General features: G+C 40.8%; 1 protein-coding gene and 1 non-coding gene across 2 annotated transcripts in view; both read right to left on the bottom strand.

Annotated features, from left to right (window-relative positions):
- Nucleotides 1-16,760, bottom strand: part of IARS1 (isoleucyl-tRNA synthetase 1) — a gene marked incomplete in the record, with an annotated part of 218,933 nt that extends 202,173 nt beyond the window's left edge. Inside the window, 3 exon segments of the mRNA XM_034777462.1 lie at nt 3,244-3,400; nt 4,208-4,334; nt 16,739-16,760. Coding sequence (XP_034633353.1) covers nt 3,244-3,400; nt 4,208-4,326 — 276 coding nt within the window.
- LOC117881140 lies at nt 8,132-8,266 on the bottom strand. The gene has a single exon (XR_004646714.1). It is a non-coding gene; the product is annotated as a small nucleolar RNA SNORA84 (small nucleolar RNA).
- Nucleotides 16,761-17,955: the final 1,195 nt, after the last annotated feature.

A 17,955-nucleotide genomic window follows, 5' to 3' on the forward strand; every position in this document is an offset into this window, starting at 1 on the left:
AAATAAGGGCTGTCAAAGTCAGTCAGTCAATAAACGGTCATCCTTTGCATGGTAACTACTAACAATAGGCTTGCATAGCTACCTGTACTTTGCACAGCAAATTTACAGTTTATTGAATCATTTACTTTGGAACATTCCAAATTTCTAAATGACATACTAGTCCACTAAAGTTTCATAGATTCATAGATTATAGGACTGGAAGGGACCTCGAGAGGTCATCGAGTCCAGTCCCCTGCCCGCATGGCAGGACCAAATACTGTCTAGACCATCCCTGATAGACATTTATCTAACCTACTCTTAAATATCTCCAGAGACGGAGATTCCACAACCTCCCTAGGCAATTTGTTCCAGTGTTTAACCACCCTGACAGTTAGGAACTTTTTCCTAATGTCCAACCTAGACCTCCCTTGCTGCAGTTTAAACCCATTGTTCCTGGTTCTATCCTTAGAGGCTAAGGTGAACAAGTTCTCTCCCTCCTCCTCATGACACCCTTTTAGATACCTGAAAACTGCTATCATGTCCCCTCTCAGTCTTCTCTTTTCCAAACTAAACAAACCCAGTTCTTTCAGCCTTCCTTCATAGGTCATGTTCTCAAGACCTTTAATCATTCTTGTTGCTCTTCTTTGGACCCTTTCCAATTTCTCGACATCTTTTTTAAAATGCGGCGCGCAGAACTGGACACAATACTCCAGCTGAGGCCTAACCAGAGCAGAGTAGAGCGGAAGAATGACTTCTCGTGTCTTGCTCACAACACACCTGTTAATGCATCCCAGAATCATGTTTGCTTTTTTTGCAACAGCATCACACTGTTGACTCATATTTAGCTTGTGGTCCACTATAATCCCTAGATCCCTTTCTGCCGTACTCCTTCCTAGACAGTCTTTTCCCATTCTGTATGTGTGAAATTGATTTTTCCTTCCTAAGTGGAGCACTTTGCATTTGTCTTTGTTAAACTTCATCCTGTTTACCTCAGCCCATTTCTCCAATTTGTCCAGATCATTTTGAATTATGACCCTGTCCTCCAAAGTAGTTGCAATCCCTCCCAGTTTGGTATCATCCGCAAACTTAATAAGCGTACTTTCTATGCCAATATCTAAGTCGTTGATGAAGATATTGAACAGAGCCGGTCCCAAAACAGACCCCTGCGGAACCCCACTCGTTACGCCTTTCCAGCAGGATTGGGAACCATTAATAACAACTCTCTGAGTACGGTTATCCAGCCAGTTATGCACCCACCTTATAGTAGCCCCATCTAATTTGTATTTGCCTAGTTTATCGATAAGAATATCATGCGAGACCGTATCAAATGCCTTACTAAAGTCTAGGTATACCACATCCACCGCTTCACCCTTATCCACAAGGCTCGTTATCCTATCAAAGAAAGCTATCAGATTGGTTTGACATGATTTGTTCTTCACAAATCCATGCTGGCTGTTCCCTATCACCTTACCACCTTCCAAGTGTTTGCAGATGATTTCCTTAATTACTTGCTCCATTATCTTCCCTGGCACAGAAGTTAAACTAACTGGTCTGTAGTTACCTGGGTTGTTTTTATTTCCCTTTTTATAGATGGGCACTATATTTGCCCTTTTCCAGTCTTCTGGAATCTCTCCCGTCTCCCATGACTTTCCAAAGATAATAGCTAGAGGCTCAGATACCTCCTCTATTAGCTCCTTGAGTATTCTAGGATGCATTTCATCAGGCCCGGGTGACTTGCAGGCATCTAACTTTTCTAAGTGATTTTTAACTTGTTCTTTTTTTATTTTATCCGCTAAACCTACCCCCTTCCCATTAGCATTCACTATGTTAGGCATTCCTTCAGACTTCTCGGTGAAGACCGAAACAAAGAAGTCATTAAGCATCTCTGCCATTTCCAAGTTTCCTGTTACTGTTTCTCCCTCTTCACTAAGCAGTGGACCTACCCTGTCTTTGGTCTTCCTCTTGCTTCTAATGTATTGATAAAAAGTCTTCTTGTTTCCTTTTATTCCCGTAGCTAGTTTGAGCTCATTTTGTGCCTTTGCCTTTCTAATCTTGCCCCTGCATTCCTGTGTTGTTTGCCTATATTCATCCTTTGTAATCTGTCCTAGTTTCCATTTTTTATACGACTCCTTTTTATTTTTTAGATCGTGCAAGATCTCGTGGTTAAGCCAAGGTGGTCTTTTGCCACATTTTCTATCTTTCCTAACCAGTGGAATAGCTTGCTTTTGGGCCCTTAATAGTGTCCCTTTGAAAAACTGCCAACTCTCCTCAGTTGTTTTTCCCCTCAGTCTTGATTCCCATGGGACTTTACTAAAGTTATTACTAGGGATTATTCATTCAGTTTCCCAGGATCAAATTTGGGATGCAGGGGCCAAACAAAAAATACATACCATGCAAAGGTACTCCATGTACAAAGGAGATGATAGAACCAAAAGGGATTCCTATAGCACCTTTTCATGGACAATTCAAAACCACTACACAAGGAGGGGAATTTAGATATTTCAGCATAATGTCAAAGTCACGAACAAAGCAGAACATTCAGCCCCATTATAAGTGACTGACGGGCTCCCAAGCTAACCAAATCCTCATGGGTAACAAAAGAAAAAAGGACTCAAACGGAGGTCTCCATCAAGGTTTTAGAGCAGAGGTCTCCAAAGTGGGGCATGCACCCCACTGTGGTGGCATGGAGGACCATGTGGGGGGAGCACGGTAGGGGCTGGGCCATCCCCTACAGGGGCAGGGAGGGAGCGCCATCCAGCCCCTCGCCACCCCCAGCTCTGCTCCAAGTCCCAACCCCAGCCACATTCCTGGCTCCCAGGCCTGCGCACTCCTGGCCCCAGCCTCGGCCACAGCTCTGTTCCCGGCCCTGGGCTAAGGCTGGGGGAAAGGCCAGGAGCGGAGCTGCACCTGGCCATGGGCCCCGCTGACAGCCCCCACCACAGCCCAGCTGCAGCTCTGCTCCTGCCCCTGACTGTGGCCTAGCTCCCAGACCCAGACCCTACCCCAGCTGCAGCCCCCTTATCCCGGTCCACGTCTCCACGCCCTCCAGCCATGGCCCCGCTTCCAGGCCCAGCTCCAGAGAGGCAGGGAGGGGGAAGGGCGACAAGACCCTCAAAAGTTTGGGGACTGCTGTTTTAGAGGAATTCTGGGGGGTTAATAGAGGAGGGCAGGGAAGAGGACGTAACAAATTATCCAGATACACAGATAACCATATTCAAAGATCAAGATAGCAAAAGTATCTGCAGGATCACTTATTGCACGTACCACAGGTAAACCATGACAATCCCATCCAAATCTTCTGTCAACATAAAAGCCACTCTGGTGAGCAAATCTGGTTACTACATCTTTAATGGTTCCTGCAAGAATGTGGCCATAGTGTGGAAGCCCAGTTGCAAATGGAGGGCCATCATAGAAAGTAAATCTGTGAAACAATAGGCAATATAAATTATTAGTTCAAAATCAGCCCTCACAAAACAGGAAGACCATTCCTCTGTGCTTGTGCTGCTCCTGCTTATATGGCTCCACAAGTTGTATAGTAGAACCTCATAGTTATGAGCACCTTAGGAATGGAGATTGTTTACAACTCTGAAATGTTCGTAACTCTGAACAAAACATTATGGTTGTTCTTTCAAAAGTTTACAACTGAACATTGATTTAATACAGCTTTGAAACTTTACTATACAGATGAAAAATGCTGCTCTCTCTCTCAAATGTAAACTACTAAAAAAAATTAACAGTAACATACTGTAATTTTTTTTGTCTCTGCTGCTGCCCAATTGTGTACTTCTGGTTCCAAATGAGTATGTGGTTGACTGGTCAGTTTGTATCTGTGGTGTTTATAACTCTGAGGGTTCTACAATACCAGCACCAGAGCTAAAACTGATGTGAACTCTGCCCGTGTTGTTGTTGTTTTTGTTTGTTTTTTCTCCCTCTCCTCCTCTCTCCATTCTTATACATATATACACACATATATACATATATATACACACACACACACACACACACACACACACACACTATATTATATATATATAAAAAAATAAACACACACACCTTCAGGAAGAAAAAAGAAAAAGTAATAACATGGAAAGTGGTGCTGGCTTAGACAGAGTTCTAAAAGAAGGCAGCAGCTGTAGTATGAGTGAACAAGCAGAAGGGAGAAGAGCTACAGGTAAATAAGCTCTTTATTTTCATGCATACTAGCTGTATCTTTTATGCCGCTTTTTACCTTGGTCTGTTTTTTGACTGTTTCAGGCATTCCTGAAAACAATCAAGCGTGTTCCAGAGATTCAGTATCTTCTCTTCCTCCTGAGGAAAATTTATGTTTTCTGCAACTTGCTGAACCATTCTTTCCCCTATAAGGATCAAACAATATCATGTAGAAAATGAGTTTTGATTTTCAAGACAGAATAAGCAAGGATAAATAGCTTCTCAATACAGTACACTATGCCATTAGAAAAGCATCTCATAGTATATACGACCATATCACAGTATGATTCTTGATCACAGCTTAGGATCTTGTTTCAAAATACAGGCGAGTCCCATCTTACGCTGGGGTTACGTTCCGCTGCCAGTGTGTAAAGCAAAAATCGTGTATAGTCAAAATTCCATTGAGTGTAATGGCGGGCGGAATCGCCCGCACTACAGGTACAGTATTTAAATTGTTATTTTTCTCTTTTTTTTTTTTTTGCCGACCACGCAAAGCTGAATTCGCACGTTACATGCGCGCAAGATGAGGCTTGCCTGTAGTCACTAAGGTAGCAGTCTGTTCTAAATACACTATGAAGTATTTTCATGTTTCATGGTGATACAATAGTATGAGGAAGTGGTTCTCCATTTACTCTTGGTTATGTTCATTGTTGATTTTCCACTGAGTTTCCTTGGCTACTTAAAACTAAATGCCTTTTCAAATTTTCTTCCAGATTTGAAGGAACACTTCCATGCAAAACTTACAAAATTGTGCTTTCCCTCTTTAGTCAGGTTGTGATTCTCCCCAGCATCAAAAAGCAGATCAAATTCAACACTTTAAATTTAGAGATCTGAGCTGGCTCACAAATCAGCATTTAAACTAACATGGCAATGTAAAAGAGAGTACAATAGATGTGTGTTGAAGGCTGAGGATGGAAGGGTCTGGACAAGGAGACAGGGAATTAGATCAGTGGTAAGAAAGAAAAGTGGAGAGCAACAATTTCTATCTGCCTTTGCAACCATAACTGTTCAGTAACATCTTCCTGCCCTTGTTCATTACTTTTCTCCTTTTGCTCCCCATTATTTGGGGTAAGACCTCCACTATGCACCTTGGGAATTGGTGAATGACTCTGACAAATTCTAATCAACCTGTTCGCCTAATTTTCAGAGGCGGAGTTCTCTGCTCACAGAAAAATCAAGCCAAAGTTTTCAGCCAACAGCCCATTCTTGCTTATTCCTGGCAATTCCCTGAAGAACTAAAAAACACCCAAGTGTAAAAGTCAGAGCCCAAAGCTGTACTCTAATTCTGACTGAGTCAATGACTCACTACAAGGACAATTATTTCTCACTTACAAACAAGATTTCTCCAGCATATGGAGATGCAATAGTGCTAAAATATTTGACCATTAGAAATACATGAGTATGTGACTGAGACATTCAGGTCTGAACACAAAAGATTTCACAAAACATCTACATAAATTTGTAGTGAGTGCTGGGGTGGAACCCGTGCTTATGGAACATATTGGTACCAATGACACAGGGATATTCAGGAGAAATCCTGTCTGCTTAAGTGGCTACGGAGATAGATGAAAGCTTCTTCCCTTTTTCACCTGTCTCTATTCTTTTAGTCTTCCCCCCACCTCACCCCCAAATAATTCCAATATCTACTGCTACTGCTCTGGGTTTCCCAAACCACAGCAAAAATGAAACAGTCAGAGTATTTGTTTTCATTGTTGCCCCAGGTTTGTGAATCACAGAACTGAAAAGACAGAGCCTTGTTAATTGTATTTAGTCTTGTCAAGTACCAGCAATGAGAAACATCAGAAGGACTACTCAGGAAGACAGCATCAATTCATGATCAAAAGGGTTTTTACAGCTATAAAATCCAGAAGCTTCATTTTTTTAAAACGTGAAAGTTTAAATGCTGCAGAAAATGACAGCTTAGCCTGTCCACCCATCATTCTCAAAACACATCCAAGCACCACTCACCTAAGTGAGGTGGAAGGTGACTTTTTCAATCCCTGATTTGAACTATATTCATAACACTAAGGGTGGCTCATTTTCCTCTATAATAATCATATTTCCTCAGAAATACATGGTCCTTTTATGAGGAGATATGCCACATATCTTGCACATGTTTGGGGCCAGACTGTGTCTGACCCCTGTGCAAATGTTGGAGGGAGTTAAAGCACCCAGTGACACATAAAGGGAGTCCTTGTGCTCAGAGTGCAAAGATTCCATGGAGCTGGAGATGATGAAAGTGTTTTTCTGTGCAAAGGACATATGAAGGAGGCAGGTCCACGCCCCAACAAGGCCAGCCAACTGGCCAGCCAGTTGACAACTGACAAAGATCCATAGAACCCTGGTGTAGTACCTCCTTAGAGAAAAATGTCTCTTGGGACAGCACGACTCTGCGCCATCTCCAGTACATGGCTTAATGCCACAATTTAACCCTGGTTATTGCTGTAGCACAAAGTCATCTTCTGGTACATAGCTCACCAGGGAAACCACTAGATGAAGATTATAAGGAGCCTTGAACAAGGCAATGTTTTTCTGTATTCTAACAAGGCTAGCAATAACCCTAGATCAGCATTTCTCAAATGCAGCAACCGTGGCCGCATGCGGCCACCAGAGGCTTTTCTTGTGGCCACAGTATCTTGAGTGGTGATTTGGGGAAAGGAGGAGCAAAGCAGCAGCCCCTCCTCTGGGACTGCTAGGAGCGGTTGAGCCTTGCTCCCCCTTTGGAGCCACAAACACCGGAGGAGCAGACAGCTGGCGTGAGTTGCCCACCTTCCCAGGGCGGTGGGGCTCAGGCGTCTTGACTTCAGCCCTAGTGTGGCGGGCAGCAGGCTCTGGCTGCGTGCGCCTGCCACGGGCTATGACCACGGGGCTTTGGCTACTCAGCGCTGGGCTCCATCCCTCAGCCACAGGACTCAATCCCTGGGCTCACCAGCCCTCTCATTGCCACTGCTGCCTCCCTACCTACCTCCCCATCCAAGGCTTAATTTATTCCCCAGCTTGCCAGGGCTAAGTAAGTCTACTGCGAAAAGTGATATTTGTATATTTGTTAATATCACTTTTTACTGCTTCCCAGCTAGCTAACAAGTCTGCTGCTGTGAAAAATGATATTAACAAACATACAAATATCACTTTTCACAGAAGCAGACTTACTAGCTAGCAAGTCTAAAAAATGCAGCCAAAAAAAAGCAAGAGAAACAATAATAAAAAAATACAAGAACATGCAGAGCACCTTATTTGTGTTTCTATTCTGTTTAGGTCCACTAAAGAATAGAGACAACTGTACGTTATTTTTATTACTGAGTCTGCAAAAAAAAAAAAAAAAGAAAGAAAGAAAAAAAAACCTACATAAATAAATTACTATGATGTGAACCTAGTTATGTGCATATTTATTTGTTTTTTTCTAAAGTATTTTATGAAAAATTGTCTAAGCAGTTACCAGCAAGAGTTCGTGGCCACACTTTGAGGCCACCAGAAAAATTGTTGAGAGAACCTCTGGCCTAGACGTTAAGACTTAATTAATATAAATAACAATACTTCACACTTCTGCAGCAGTTTCCACCCTAGGATGTTGGAGTGCTTTACAAACATTAATTAGCTCCATGTCACTATTGGAGGAACGGATCATCTATGTTTTCCTCACAGCCCCAAGGTCACACAGCCATTTAGTGGCTGAAGTGAAAATAAAACCAATATTTCCCAAATGCAAAGCCTTCTGCTTTAACCTCAACACACGCTCTCTCAAACACAATGGTTCCTCTCATTGGCAGCAAATACAAACACACTAGGCATCTGCACTCATTGCTAACACCAGGAAACCCAGTCTTTAAAAACTATAAGTTTACTCAGTATCTACCATGGTGATCTTCTCTGAATGAAGTCATCAATTCCTCATGACTCACTATAGTAAATATTTTAAACGTCTTTTGTTCACAAGATACTAATAAAATGTAACTGTAATCGGGCTATGGAGGCTGCTAAGATATCACAGACTCCATGCATAAACCACAGTATTACTTTTGGCCCATTTTTACTAACTGGAGCACTGTACCAACACAACAGTTTCCAGTAACCACAGGGCACACATTCACCTGCATAGCAGAGACTTTCTATTTTTAACAGCACAAAGATATTTTACCTGAATTGATGGAAGTCTAATGTTTCAGAGCTGTGTAGAAAAACCATTTAATGGGCAAGATCAGTGATATAGTAACTCCTCATTACAGGTCCATTTTCTCAATTTGCAGGACAAAAAATTAATTGCCATTAATCGCACTGTTAAACAATAGAATACCAATTGAAATGTACTAAATATTTGTGGATGTTTTTCTACATATTCAAAAATATTGATTTCTGTTACAACACAGAATACAAAGTGTACAGTGCTCACTTTATTATTTTTATTACAAATATTTGCACTGTAAAAATAACAAAATAAATAGTATTTTTCAATTCACCTCATACAAGTACTGTAGTGCAATCTCTATCATGAAAGTGTAACTTACAAATTAGATTTTTTTTTTTTTTTACACGTAGCTGCACCCAAAAACAACAATGTAAACTTTAGCACCTACAAGTCCATTCAGTCCTACTTCTTGTTCAGCCAATCGCTAAGACAAATAAGATTGTTTACTTTTACAGGAGATACTGCAGACTGCTTCTTATTTACAATGTCACCTGAAAGTGAGAACAGGCGTTCGCATGGCACTTTTGTAGCCAGCGTTGCAAGGCATTTACATGACAGATATGCTAAACATTCATATGTCCCTTCATGCTTCGGCCACCATTCCAGATGACATGCTTCCATGCTGATGATGCTTGTTAAAAAAAAAAAAAAAAAAAATTCATTAATTAATTAAATTTGTGACTGAACTCCTTTGGGGAGAACTGTATGTCTCCTGTTCTGTTTTACCTGCATTCTGCCATATATTTCATATTATAGCAGTCTCGGATGATGTCGCAGCACATGTTCGTTTTAAGAACACTTTCACAGCAGATTTGACAAAACGCAAAGATGGTACCAATGTGAGATTTCTAAGGATAGATACAACACTCAACCCAAGGTTTAAGAATCTGAAGTACCTTCCAAAATCTGAAAGGGACGAGGTGAGAAGCATGCTTTCAAAAGTCTTAAAAGAGCAACACTCTGATGTGGAAACTACAGAACCCAAACCACCAAAAAAGCAAATCAACCTTCTGCTGGTGGCATCCGACTCAGATGATGAAAACGAACATGCGTCGGTCCTCTTTGCTTTGGATCGTTATCAAGCAGAACCCGTCATTAGCATGGACGCCTGTCTTCTGGAATGGTGGTTGAAGCATGAAGGGACATATGAACCTTTAGAGCACCTGGCACATAAATATCTTGCGATGCTGGCTACAACAGTGCCATGAAAACGTCTGTTCTCACTTTTAAGTGATATCGTAAACAAGACGTGGGCAGTATTATCTCCTGCAAACTGTCACCAAACTTGTTTGTCTGAGCAATTGGCTGAAGTAGGACCAAGTGGACATGTAGTTTCTAAAGTTTTACATTGTTTATTTTTGAATGCAGTTATTTTTTGTACATAATTCTACATTTGTAAGTTCAACTTTCATTATAAAGAGATTGCACTACAGTACTTGTATTAGGTGAATTGAAATATACTATTTCTTTTGTTTTTTACAGTGCAAATATAATAATCAAAAATAAGTATACAGTGAGCACTATACACTTGGTATTCTGTGTTGTAATAGAAATCAATATTTTTGAAAAATGTAGGAAAAACATCCAAAAATATTTAAATATATGGTATTCTATTATTGTTAACAATGTGATTATCGCAATTAAATTTTTAATCGTGCGATTAATCATGATTAATTTTAATTGCTTGACAGCCCTAATTATACGTTTTGTGTAAAGTATGCCTTGTGAGGTATTATTCGAGAAGTCATGATCTGTTTAACATTACAATCCTCTGAAGTTAAGAAGTTTTGCTACATGCTTGTTACTGAAATATGTTGGAAGTCCAGGAGATGCCCACAGCTAGCCTTTTAGTGGCAACAAAGGAGCAACTAAGAACCCCAACACAGATTTACATAAGGACTACCCTGCTATGTGTTGATGGCCCACTAAGGACAATCTACTTTTCCAGTGGGCCCCTCCCAAAAACCCCTGAGAGAACACAATGGGGGCTGTCTAGCTCCCGTGACCAGCAAGGATCTTTCCAGCACCTGGAAGAGAGTTTAAAATGAACAGGCAATGTCATCACCACTTGACCGCTCTCCTCTCCCACCTAGTCTGAAGGCAACAAGAACTTTGGGAAGAAAAAGACTTTGAACTGGGGAGATTGGTCCCAGGCTGAAAAGGGAATTCAGCCTGTGTACTAAGAACTGTAAGCAGCCTGCAACATCCAGGAGGGTGAGAAAAACTGCTTGATTCAAATCTTGCTTAGTCTGATAAAGTTTAGGACTTAGACTGTAATTTTATCTTGCATTTCTTATATAACCAACCTCGACCTCTCTGCCTACCACTTATAATCTATCTTTCTGTAGTTAATAGAGTTATTTTGATGTTTAACCTTAAACAGTGAGTTTGTCCTAAGTGCTGGGGTATCTGCTCAGAATACAAAGGCTGGTGCATGTCCACTATCTTTTGATTAAGTGGTGAACTAATTAATGAGTTTGCATTGTTCAAGAGAAGGTTTTGAGCAGTGTGATATGGTACATTTCTGAGGTGCGAGGCTGGGTCAGGGGGCGAGAGGGGGGAGTTTGCTGGTCTCTCCCTGTGTGCAGTTCATGAGTTGCTTCGAGAACATTCATGCAATTTGGCTGGGTGTGTCTCCACATGCTGTTGGTTGAGTGATCACAAAACCTGGAGGAGTTTGCTGCTTGTCACTAACATAGCATTTTAAGGGACAGCCCAGCCCAGACTGGAGAGTTAAGGGGGAACAGTGGTCCCACAGGTCCAGGTTGTACCCCAGGGGTCTGTAACAAGGGTCTTAACCAGAATGATGTTAAAAGCTGTATGGATTTTGGCTCTACATTTACTGGTCAAAACAGTTTCTGTTTTTAAGATCCATCATTCTGCTGGCATGAAAGCATGAAACCAAGTAAGCTGAATTTTTCAGAGTTTAACTGACTTCCTAAACGAGAAGTTCTTTTCAAAAGGTTACTTCTGTCTCCAAAAATGTTTTAAAAAGCAGTATACACTGGATCTTTCAGAACTGATACCAAGAGGAAACCTTGCACCGTAAGTGAAGAACTTAACCTGCCACCCACTACTGATGCTGCTAAAATCATATAAGTAAAAAGAGATATAGTTAAAATGCCATCAATCTCCAATACAAGTCAGGCATCAATACGATAAAATAGCTCAGGACAGAAAACCCCAAGCAACCAAAAAGATATACACAAAGCAACAAAAACGACATGATTACTTTCGGAGTCTACTGATGTAACTTTGCAGGCAGAAATTATTGTTTTTTGCTAGTGATGAGAGAGTATTTTATTGTGAAAATCTCTGTATACCTACTTTTGGTGAGACAACAACATTTCCACACAAAACGAAACACTAAGCTATTTCTTTTAAGAAAGAAATAAGATTTTGCCATATATATATATACACACACATATACATATATACACACACATATACATATATACATATACACACACACATTTGTACGAGTACTATGATTTGGCTGTCTCTCTTATGTCTTCTTTACTTCACTATTTAGTGCTATTACTGAATAGTAACAAATTAAATGTAAACAACATACTACCAAGAAATAAATTTTAACATACTTTTTTAAAAGGAGACAACATTCAGTGGAAATGGCGTTCTTCAATGTGTACTGATGATGCTACAGCTAACAGACAAATAGCAGCCTTTGTACCTAGAACAGGGAAATACAATGACCTAAGCATTAAAATAAAGGAGCCTACTAAAATTCTATTTAAAATAAATCAATAATTTAATTATACCATAAATTAATACAATTCATATAATTTAGCATGGTGGATTTAACATATTTCAGTCATTGTGTGGGTTGTGAACTAAAAAAAAAATTACAGATCACTTTTTGCCATAGGTGCAACCCAAAGTATTTAAAATGAGGAAAAAGTAAAATATTACAATCAGAATAGTGATAAAAATGTACATAAAGTATCAGTTAGTTTCTAAAGTCCTATAGAACCCTAACTATAGGTCTGATCCAAAGATTCCCACTGACTTCAGCTATCTTGGAGTCAAGTTCCACATCACCTTCCTATGTCATGATGTGATCATTCATGCGCTATTCAACTTCTCCCACTCTCTATTCCATGCCTGATTCCGCATGTATGAAATTCCCTCCCCAGGCTAGTTCAAATCTCCTCCTTCCTCTTATACAAACACCTCCTGAAGATTGACATATGAGTAAATTACTTTTAAAAAAAAAAATACAAGTCTCTTTTAGGCTGAAAACTCTTTGAATCACAGTGCTGAGCACATTCTCTGAGTTAAGCAAATGAAATACTACTACATCTCAACACTGAAAATCCACCACTGCTAGAACTTAGGGTAAGAGCCAGGTAGACAACCTGTGAACAGCACAATTTAACATGTGCATGTGGACAGGGAATTTGTCCAACAGCAAAGGATATCATAGGATCTTTGATTGCCACACAGCCAACTTGCTTTTAAATGTCTTACACTAAAGGGTCACATGGAGAATAAAACAATAACACAATGTATCTGTTTCATCAAAATGAAGGACTCAGCCAGCCATACCAGGCTCTCAACATGCAGTTCCAGCATGTATTTAAAATCTTATGCTTAGACCATAAAACCCAACTCTTCTGGATGAGTTATTCTGTTCCATTCTAAGTAGCATTGTACACAACTCATCACATAGCTGCTAATTCAAGATTAACCTTATAGAAAGTTTTCCATAAATGATTTTTCTTCCCGCACTAGAACTTTCCAGATAGCCACCCAGAAACTCTGTGTGATACTCCAACATATTTAGGTTGCACCCACACTAGGAAAAATTGGAAAACAATCCTTCCTCAAAACAGCTTGGCTGGTGGTAGCAATGGTGGAGACTGTAGTATAGGATGTGGACCTTTTCACCCTACTTAGAGCAGAGGTAGATCATGTGGTGGTACATATGCCTAAACCTTGTCTAAAGCTTATAACAATGCAACTCCTGGTAAAACTGCAGGAGTGAAATTAGGGATCCCAATTTTCCTACAGCAAGCTATACCTAAAATAGCACTCTGTGTTTTCTCTCTACCAATTAGAGATTTAAACTTATTATGATTAAAGTGAGTTTTTGAATCCCAATCTGGGAAAATGACTGAAATGCAAGCAGAGATTTATGGCAGAACCCAGAAAGGGAAGAACAAAAAAAAAGGACTTGATTTCATCCCAGTAAGACATCACACAAGATGCAACTTGTCTAAAATAACTATAGCCACATTCCTTCCAGAAATAATGTTGAAATGCCTCAGAACACATAGTATTTCTTTAATTGGTCCTATGATAAAGGCCAAACTGTTAAAGAAATGTGTAAAGTTTACACCTACCTATCTAAAAATCCCTGCATAGAGTTACTTCAATTTATCTCTTCATCCTACAACTACCGTTGCAAATTTTTCTCTCTTTATATTAACTTGAACAAACAAAACCAAGAGAGATCCTTTATTGAAGGGACTGACAGCTCTGCAATGACTGCAAGTCACTCCATCTAACAGATAAAAAACAATGGCCAAGATTTGGTTAATGCTATAGTTCTTATGATATTGCTATTCCTGATACATGGTAAAAGAGCCTCCATCACCTGACAATAGCCTCATGTCATCTCACCAACAAAAAAAAAAAAGTAGTAAAAATCCCAACTATACGTATAAAATGATAGGGTCTAAATTATCTGTTACCACTCAAGAAAGATCTTGGAGTCATTGTGGATAGTTCTCTGAAAACAACTACTCAATGTACAGCAGCAGTCAAAAAAGCAAACAGAATGTTGGGAATCATTAAGAAAGGGATAGATAATAAGACAGAAAATATCATATTGCCTCTATTTAAATCCTTGGTATGCCCTCATCTTGAATACTGCATGCAGATGTGGTCGCCCCATCTTAAAAAAAAAGATATATTGGAATTGGAAAAGGTTCCGAAAAGGGCCAAACAAAAATGCTTAGGGTATGGAGCATCTGCCATATGAGGAGAAATTAATAAGACTGGGACTTTTTAAGCTTGGAAAAGAGACGTCCAAGGGGGGCATATATTGAGGTAAATCTATAAAATCATGATTGGTGTGGAGAAGTGTTATTTACTCCTTCTCATAATACAAGAACTAGGGGTCACCAAATGAAATTAATAGGCAGCAGGTTTAAAACAAACAAAAAGTAGTATTTCTTCACACAACACACAATCAGCCTGTGGAACTCCTTGTCAGAGGATCTCGTGAAGGCCAAGACTATAACAGGGCTAAAAAAAGAACTAGATAAATTCATGGAGGATGGGTCCATCAATGGCTATTTGCCAGGATGGGCAGAAATGGTACACCTAATCTCTCTTTGCCAGAAGCTGGGAATGGGAAAGAAAGATGGATCACTTGATGATTACCTGTTCTGTTCATTCCCTCTGGGGTACCTGGCATTGTCCACTGTCGGAAGACAGGATACTGGGCTTGATGGACCTTTGGTCTGACCCAGTATGGCCATTCTTAAAGATGCTTATTCCAGATCAAAGGAAACACGTAACTACATTCTACAGATCTTTAAAAATACCAGTGAGTAAAGAATCAATATCAAATCCATGGAAGGTTAGTATAAAATGAGGCATATTAAGATCTCATATTTCTAAAATTAAAAAGGCATTGACAATTTAAAATTCCCACATATTAAACAGATATCTTTACCATCCGTGCATTGTTTGCCACTTGAACATTGCAGTTTTGGGAACCTCAAAAAGAAACTGACCATAAAAGCCATGAAACTGGCTTCATTGATTTTCACTTTCCAAGCTGAGAGAAACATATAAAGCAAGTAGCAATTATAAGGACAAAATTGGACTTTCTAAAATATTAGTTTTAATAACTTAAAAGTTATTACCAATGCATGTTTCCTTATAATGCAATATTTGGACTACTGTCTTCATTATTAGCAGTTTCCCTTTACTCTCGGGGATAAAGGTTAAGAACATAAGAACGGCCATACTGGGTCAGACCAATGGTCCATCTAGCCCCGTATCCTATCTACTGACAGTAGCTAATGCCAGCTGCTTCAAAGGAGAACAACCAGAAGAGGGCAATCAAGTGAGCCATCCCCTGTTGTCCAGTCCTAGCACCTGTCAGTAAGAGGCTTAGGAACAACCAGAGCATGGACTCGTATCCTGGACATCTTGGCTAATAGCCATTAATGGACCTATCCTGCATGAAGGACTGTAATTCTTTTTTGAATCCAGTTATAGTTCTGACCTTCACCTCATCCCCTGGCAACAAATTCCACAAGTTGACTGTGTGCGATACTTCCCCTTGTTTGTTTTAAACCCACTGCATATTAATTTTATTGGATGACCGCAGGTTCTTGGGTTATGTGAAGGAGTAAATAACATTTCCGTATTCACTTTCTCCACACCATTCACAATTTTATAGACCTCTATCATATCCCTCCTTAGTCATCTCTTTTCAAAGCTGAATAGTTTCAGTCTTTTTGGTCTCTTCTCATACAGAAGCTGTTCTATAACCTTAATCATTTTTGTTGCCTTTTTTTTAAATCTTTTCCATTTCTAATATATCTTTTTTGAGACAGGGTGACGAGAAATGTGTGCAGTATTCAAGGTGATGGATGGGTGTACCATAGATTTATATAGTAGCATTATGATATTTTCTGTCTTATTAGCTATCCTTTTCCTATTGGCTCCTAAGATTTTGTTAGCTTTTTTGTTATTTATTTATTGTTGCAGCACATTGAGCAGATGTTTTCAGGAAACTATCCAGAATAACTCCATGATTTCTCTGTTGAGTGATAACAGAGAATTTAAACCCCATCATTTAACATATATATTTGGAATTATGTTTTCCGATGTGCATTACTTTGCATTTATCAACATTGAATTTCAGCTGCCATTTTGTTGCCCTATCACCCAGGTTTGTGAGAGCCCTCTGTAACTCTTCACAGTCTGCTTTGTAGTTAATCATCTACCCCCTCAAGAACTGGGCACAGACACACCCCTGCCCAATCTTCCTTCCGTTACTACCACAAACCAAGAACCCCTTAAGAGCCAGGCACTCACAGCCTCCCCTACAGGGTCCTGCGTGGGGCCCAAGCAACCCGTTAAGCCCTCAAGGGCTAGCACGTCCCCTCCCACACGCACACCCCTCCCTCCAGTCACTGCTAAGGCCCAGCGCTCCCCTCACCTCCCAGACACAACCTCCCTCATGCTCAGTCCCCACCCCAACAGCCTGTACCACTGAGGGGGGTCACTTCACCAAATCCCTGCGAGTGAATGGGCAGCTGAGCCCCCCTGCACAGTGCCGCTCCACCCCACCTCCGGGTAACTCGCCCAGCTCCCTGCACTCACCAGTCACCTCGCCCTCCACTGCCCCGGCAACCGGCCGGCTAGAAATGATGCAACCAAAAGAAAGCATGACAGGAAGCAAAGGGACACGCCTGCCTGCTGTAGCCAATCACCGCGCTCCATACACAGGCCGCAACAAGGCAGCCTCTGATTGGCCAAGCGGATCTCTTGGTAACTGTAAATCATGGGGGATGTGAGACTGAAGAGATAGGGCGAGGAAAAGGAAGGAGCGCAGAAGTGACGTAAGTGGCCTTGGAACCACGCCAGGGTTTTGTAGGGGCGTTTCCTAGGAGGCCCCACGCGTGACAGGAGGAAATAGGCTGTTGCTCGGTGCTGCACCCGAGTCGTGTTGACAGCCCCAGCTCTGACACACCGCGCGTGGGTTCGGCGCAGCGGCGCTGAGTTTGAGCATTTGCAGGCTGGGGCTCTCTGCATCTGCAAACCGCGCGCTCCGCAGCTTCAGACACGGATTCCATTTTAAACGACAGGTCTAATTCAGCAGAGGGCAGCCCCCCCGCACACATACAGTGTGTACCCGCAAAAGTTAGGCTGGCATAAGAGGCACCCGAGGTATACGATATAGTGGCAATTTATTTCCATCCTTCTCTGCTTCCCTTCTTCCCTCCCCCCCTCCCCCCCTCCAGTCTATCTGGGTTGTTTTGCTCGTTGCTGTACTTTTCATCCGAATTTTGTTCTCTCCATCCTGTTGTTTGCTTGTTGGTTTTTAATGACTCCTATGCGTACACTGAATTGGCCTGCCTAGAGCAAGGAGTGTGTGCAAGAACCAGTTTCTTAGCCAGGCTTGCTATTTAGCAAATGGTCATACAAGCCACAGAAATACAGAATACAATAAAATACACGCCTTATTTGGAAAACTGGATGTTGAGTCTCTGAATGCCGATTTAGAGTGGAAGTTTCCCTAGCTTCCCTGCCTGCATGCAAATCACTTGTGACTTTGGGGGTTTCTTAAGATTGCCTACAAGAGTGCCTCTTAATTTTATTTTTTTCTCAGTATTGATACTAGGTGAATGGAGATCAGCACTCCTCAAAGCCACCAAATAATTGGCAAATGGGTGAAGCATGAACAGTTTTTTCAGTGGTGAGTTGTGATGAAATAGTCCTAGGAATAATCTAAAAATAATGAAGTGCAATAATTGTATTCACACTGAAAATATATTGGTTGGTGAGATATCCTTACTGTATGGTGTGTTATTAGAATT

This window comes from Trachemys scripta, chromosome 7, assembly GCF_013100865.1.
Source record: "Trachemys scripta elegans isolate TJP31775 chromosome 7, CAS_Tse_1.0, whole genome shotgun sequence".
Lineage (NCBI taxonomy): Eukaryota > Metazoa > Chordata > Testudines > Emydidae > Trachemys > Trachemys scripta.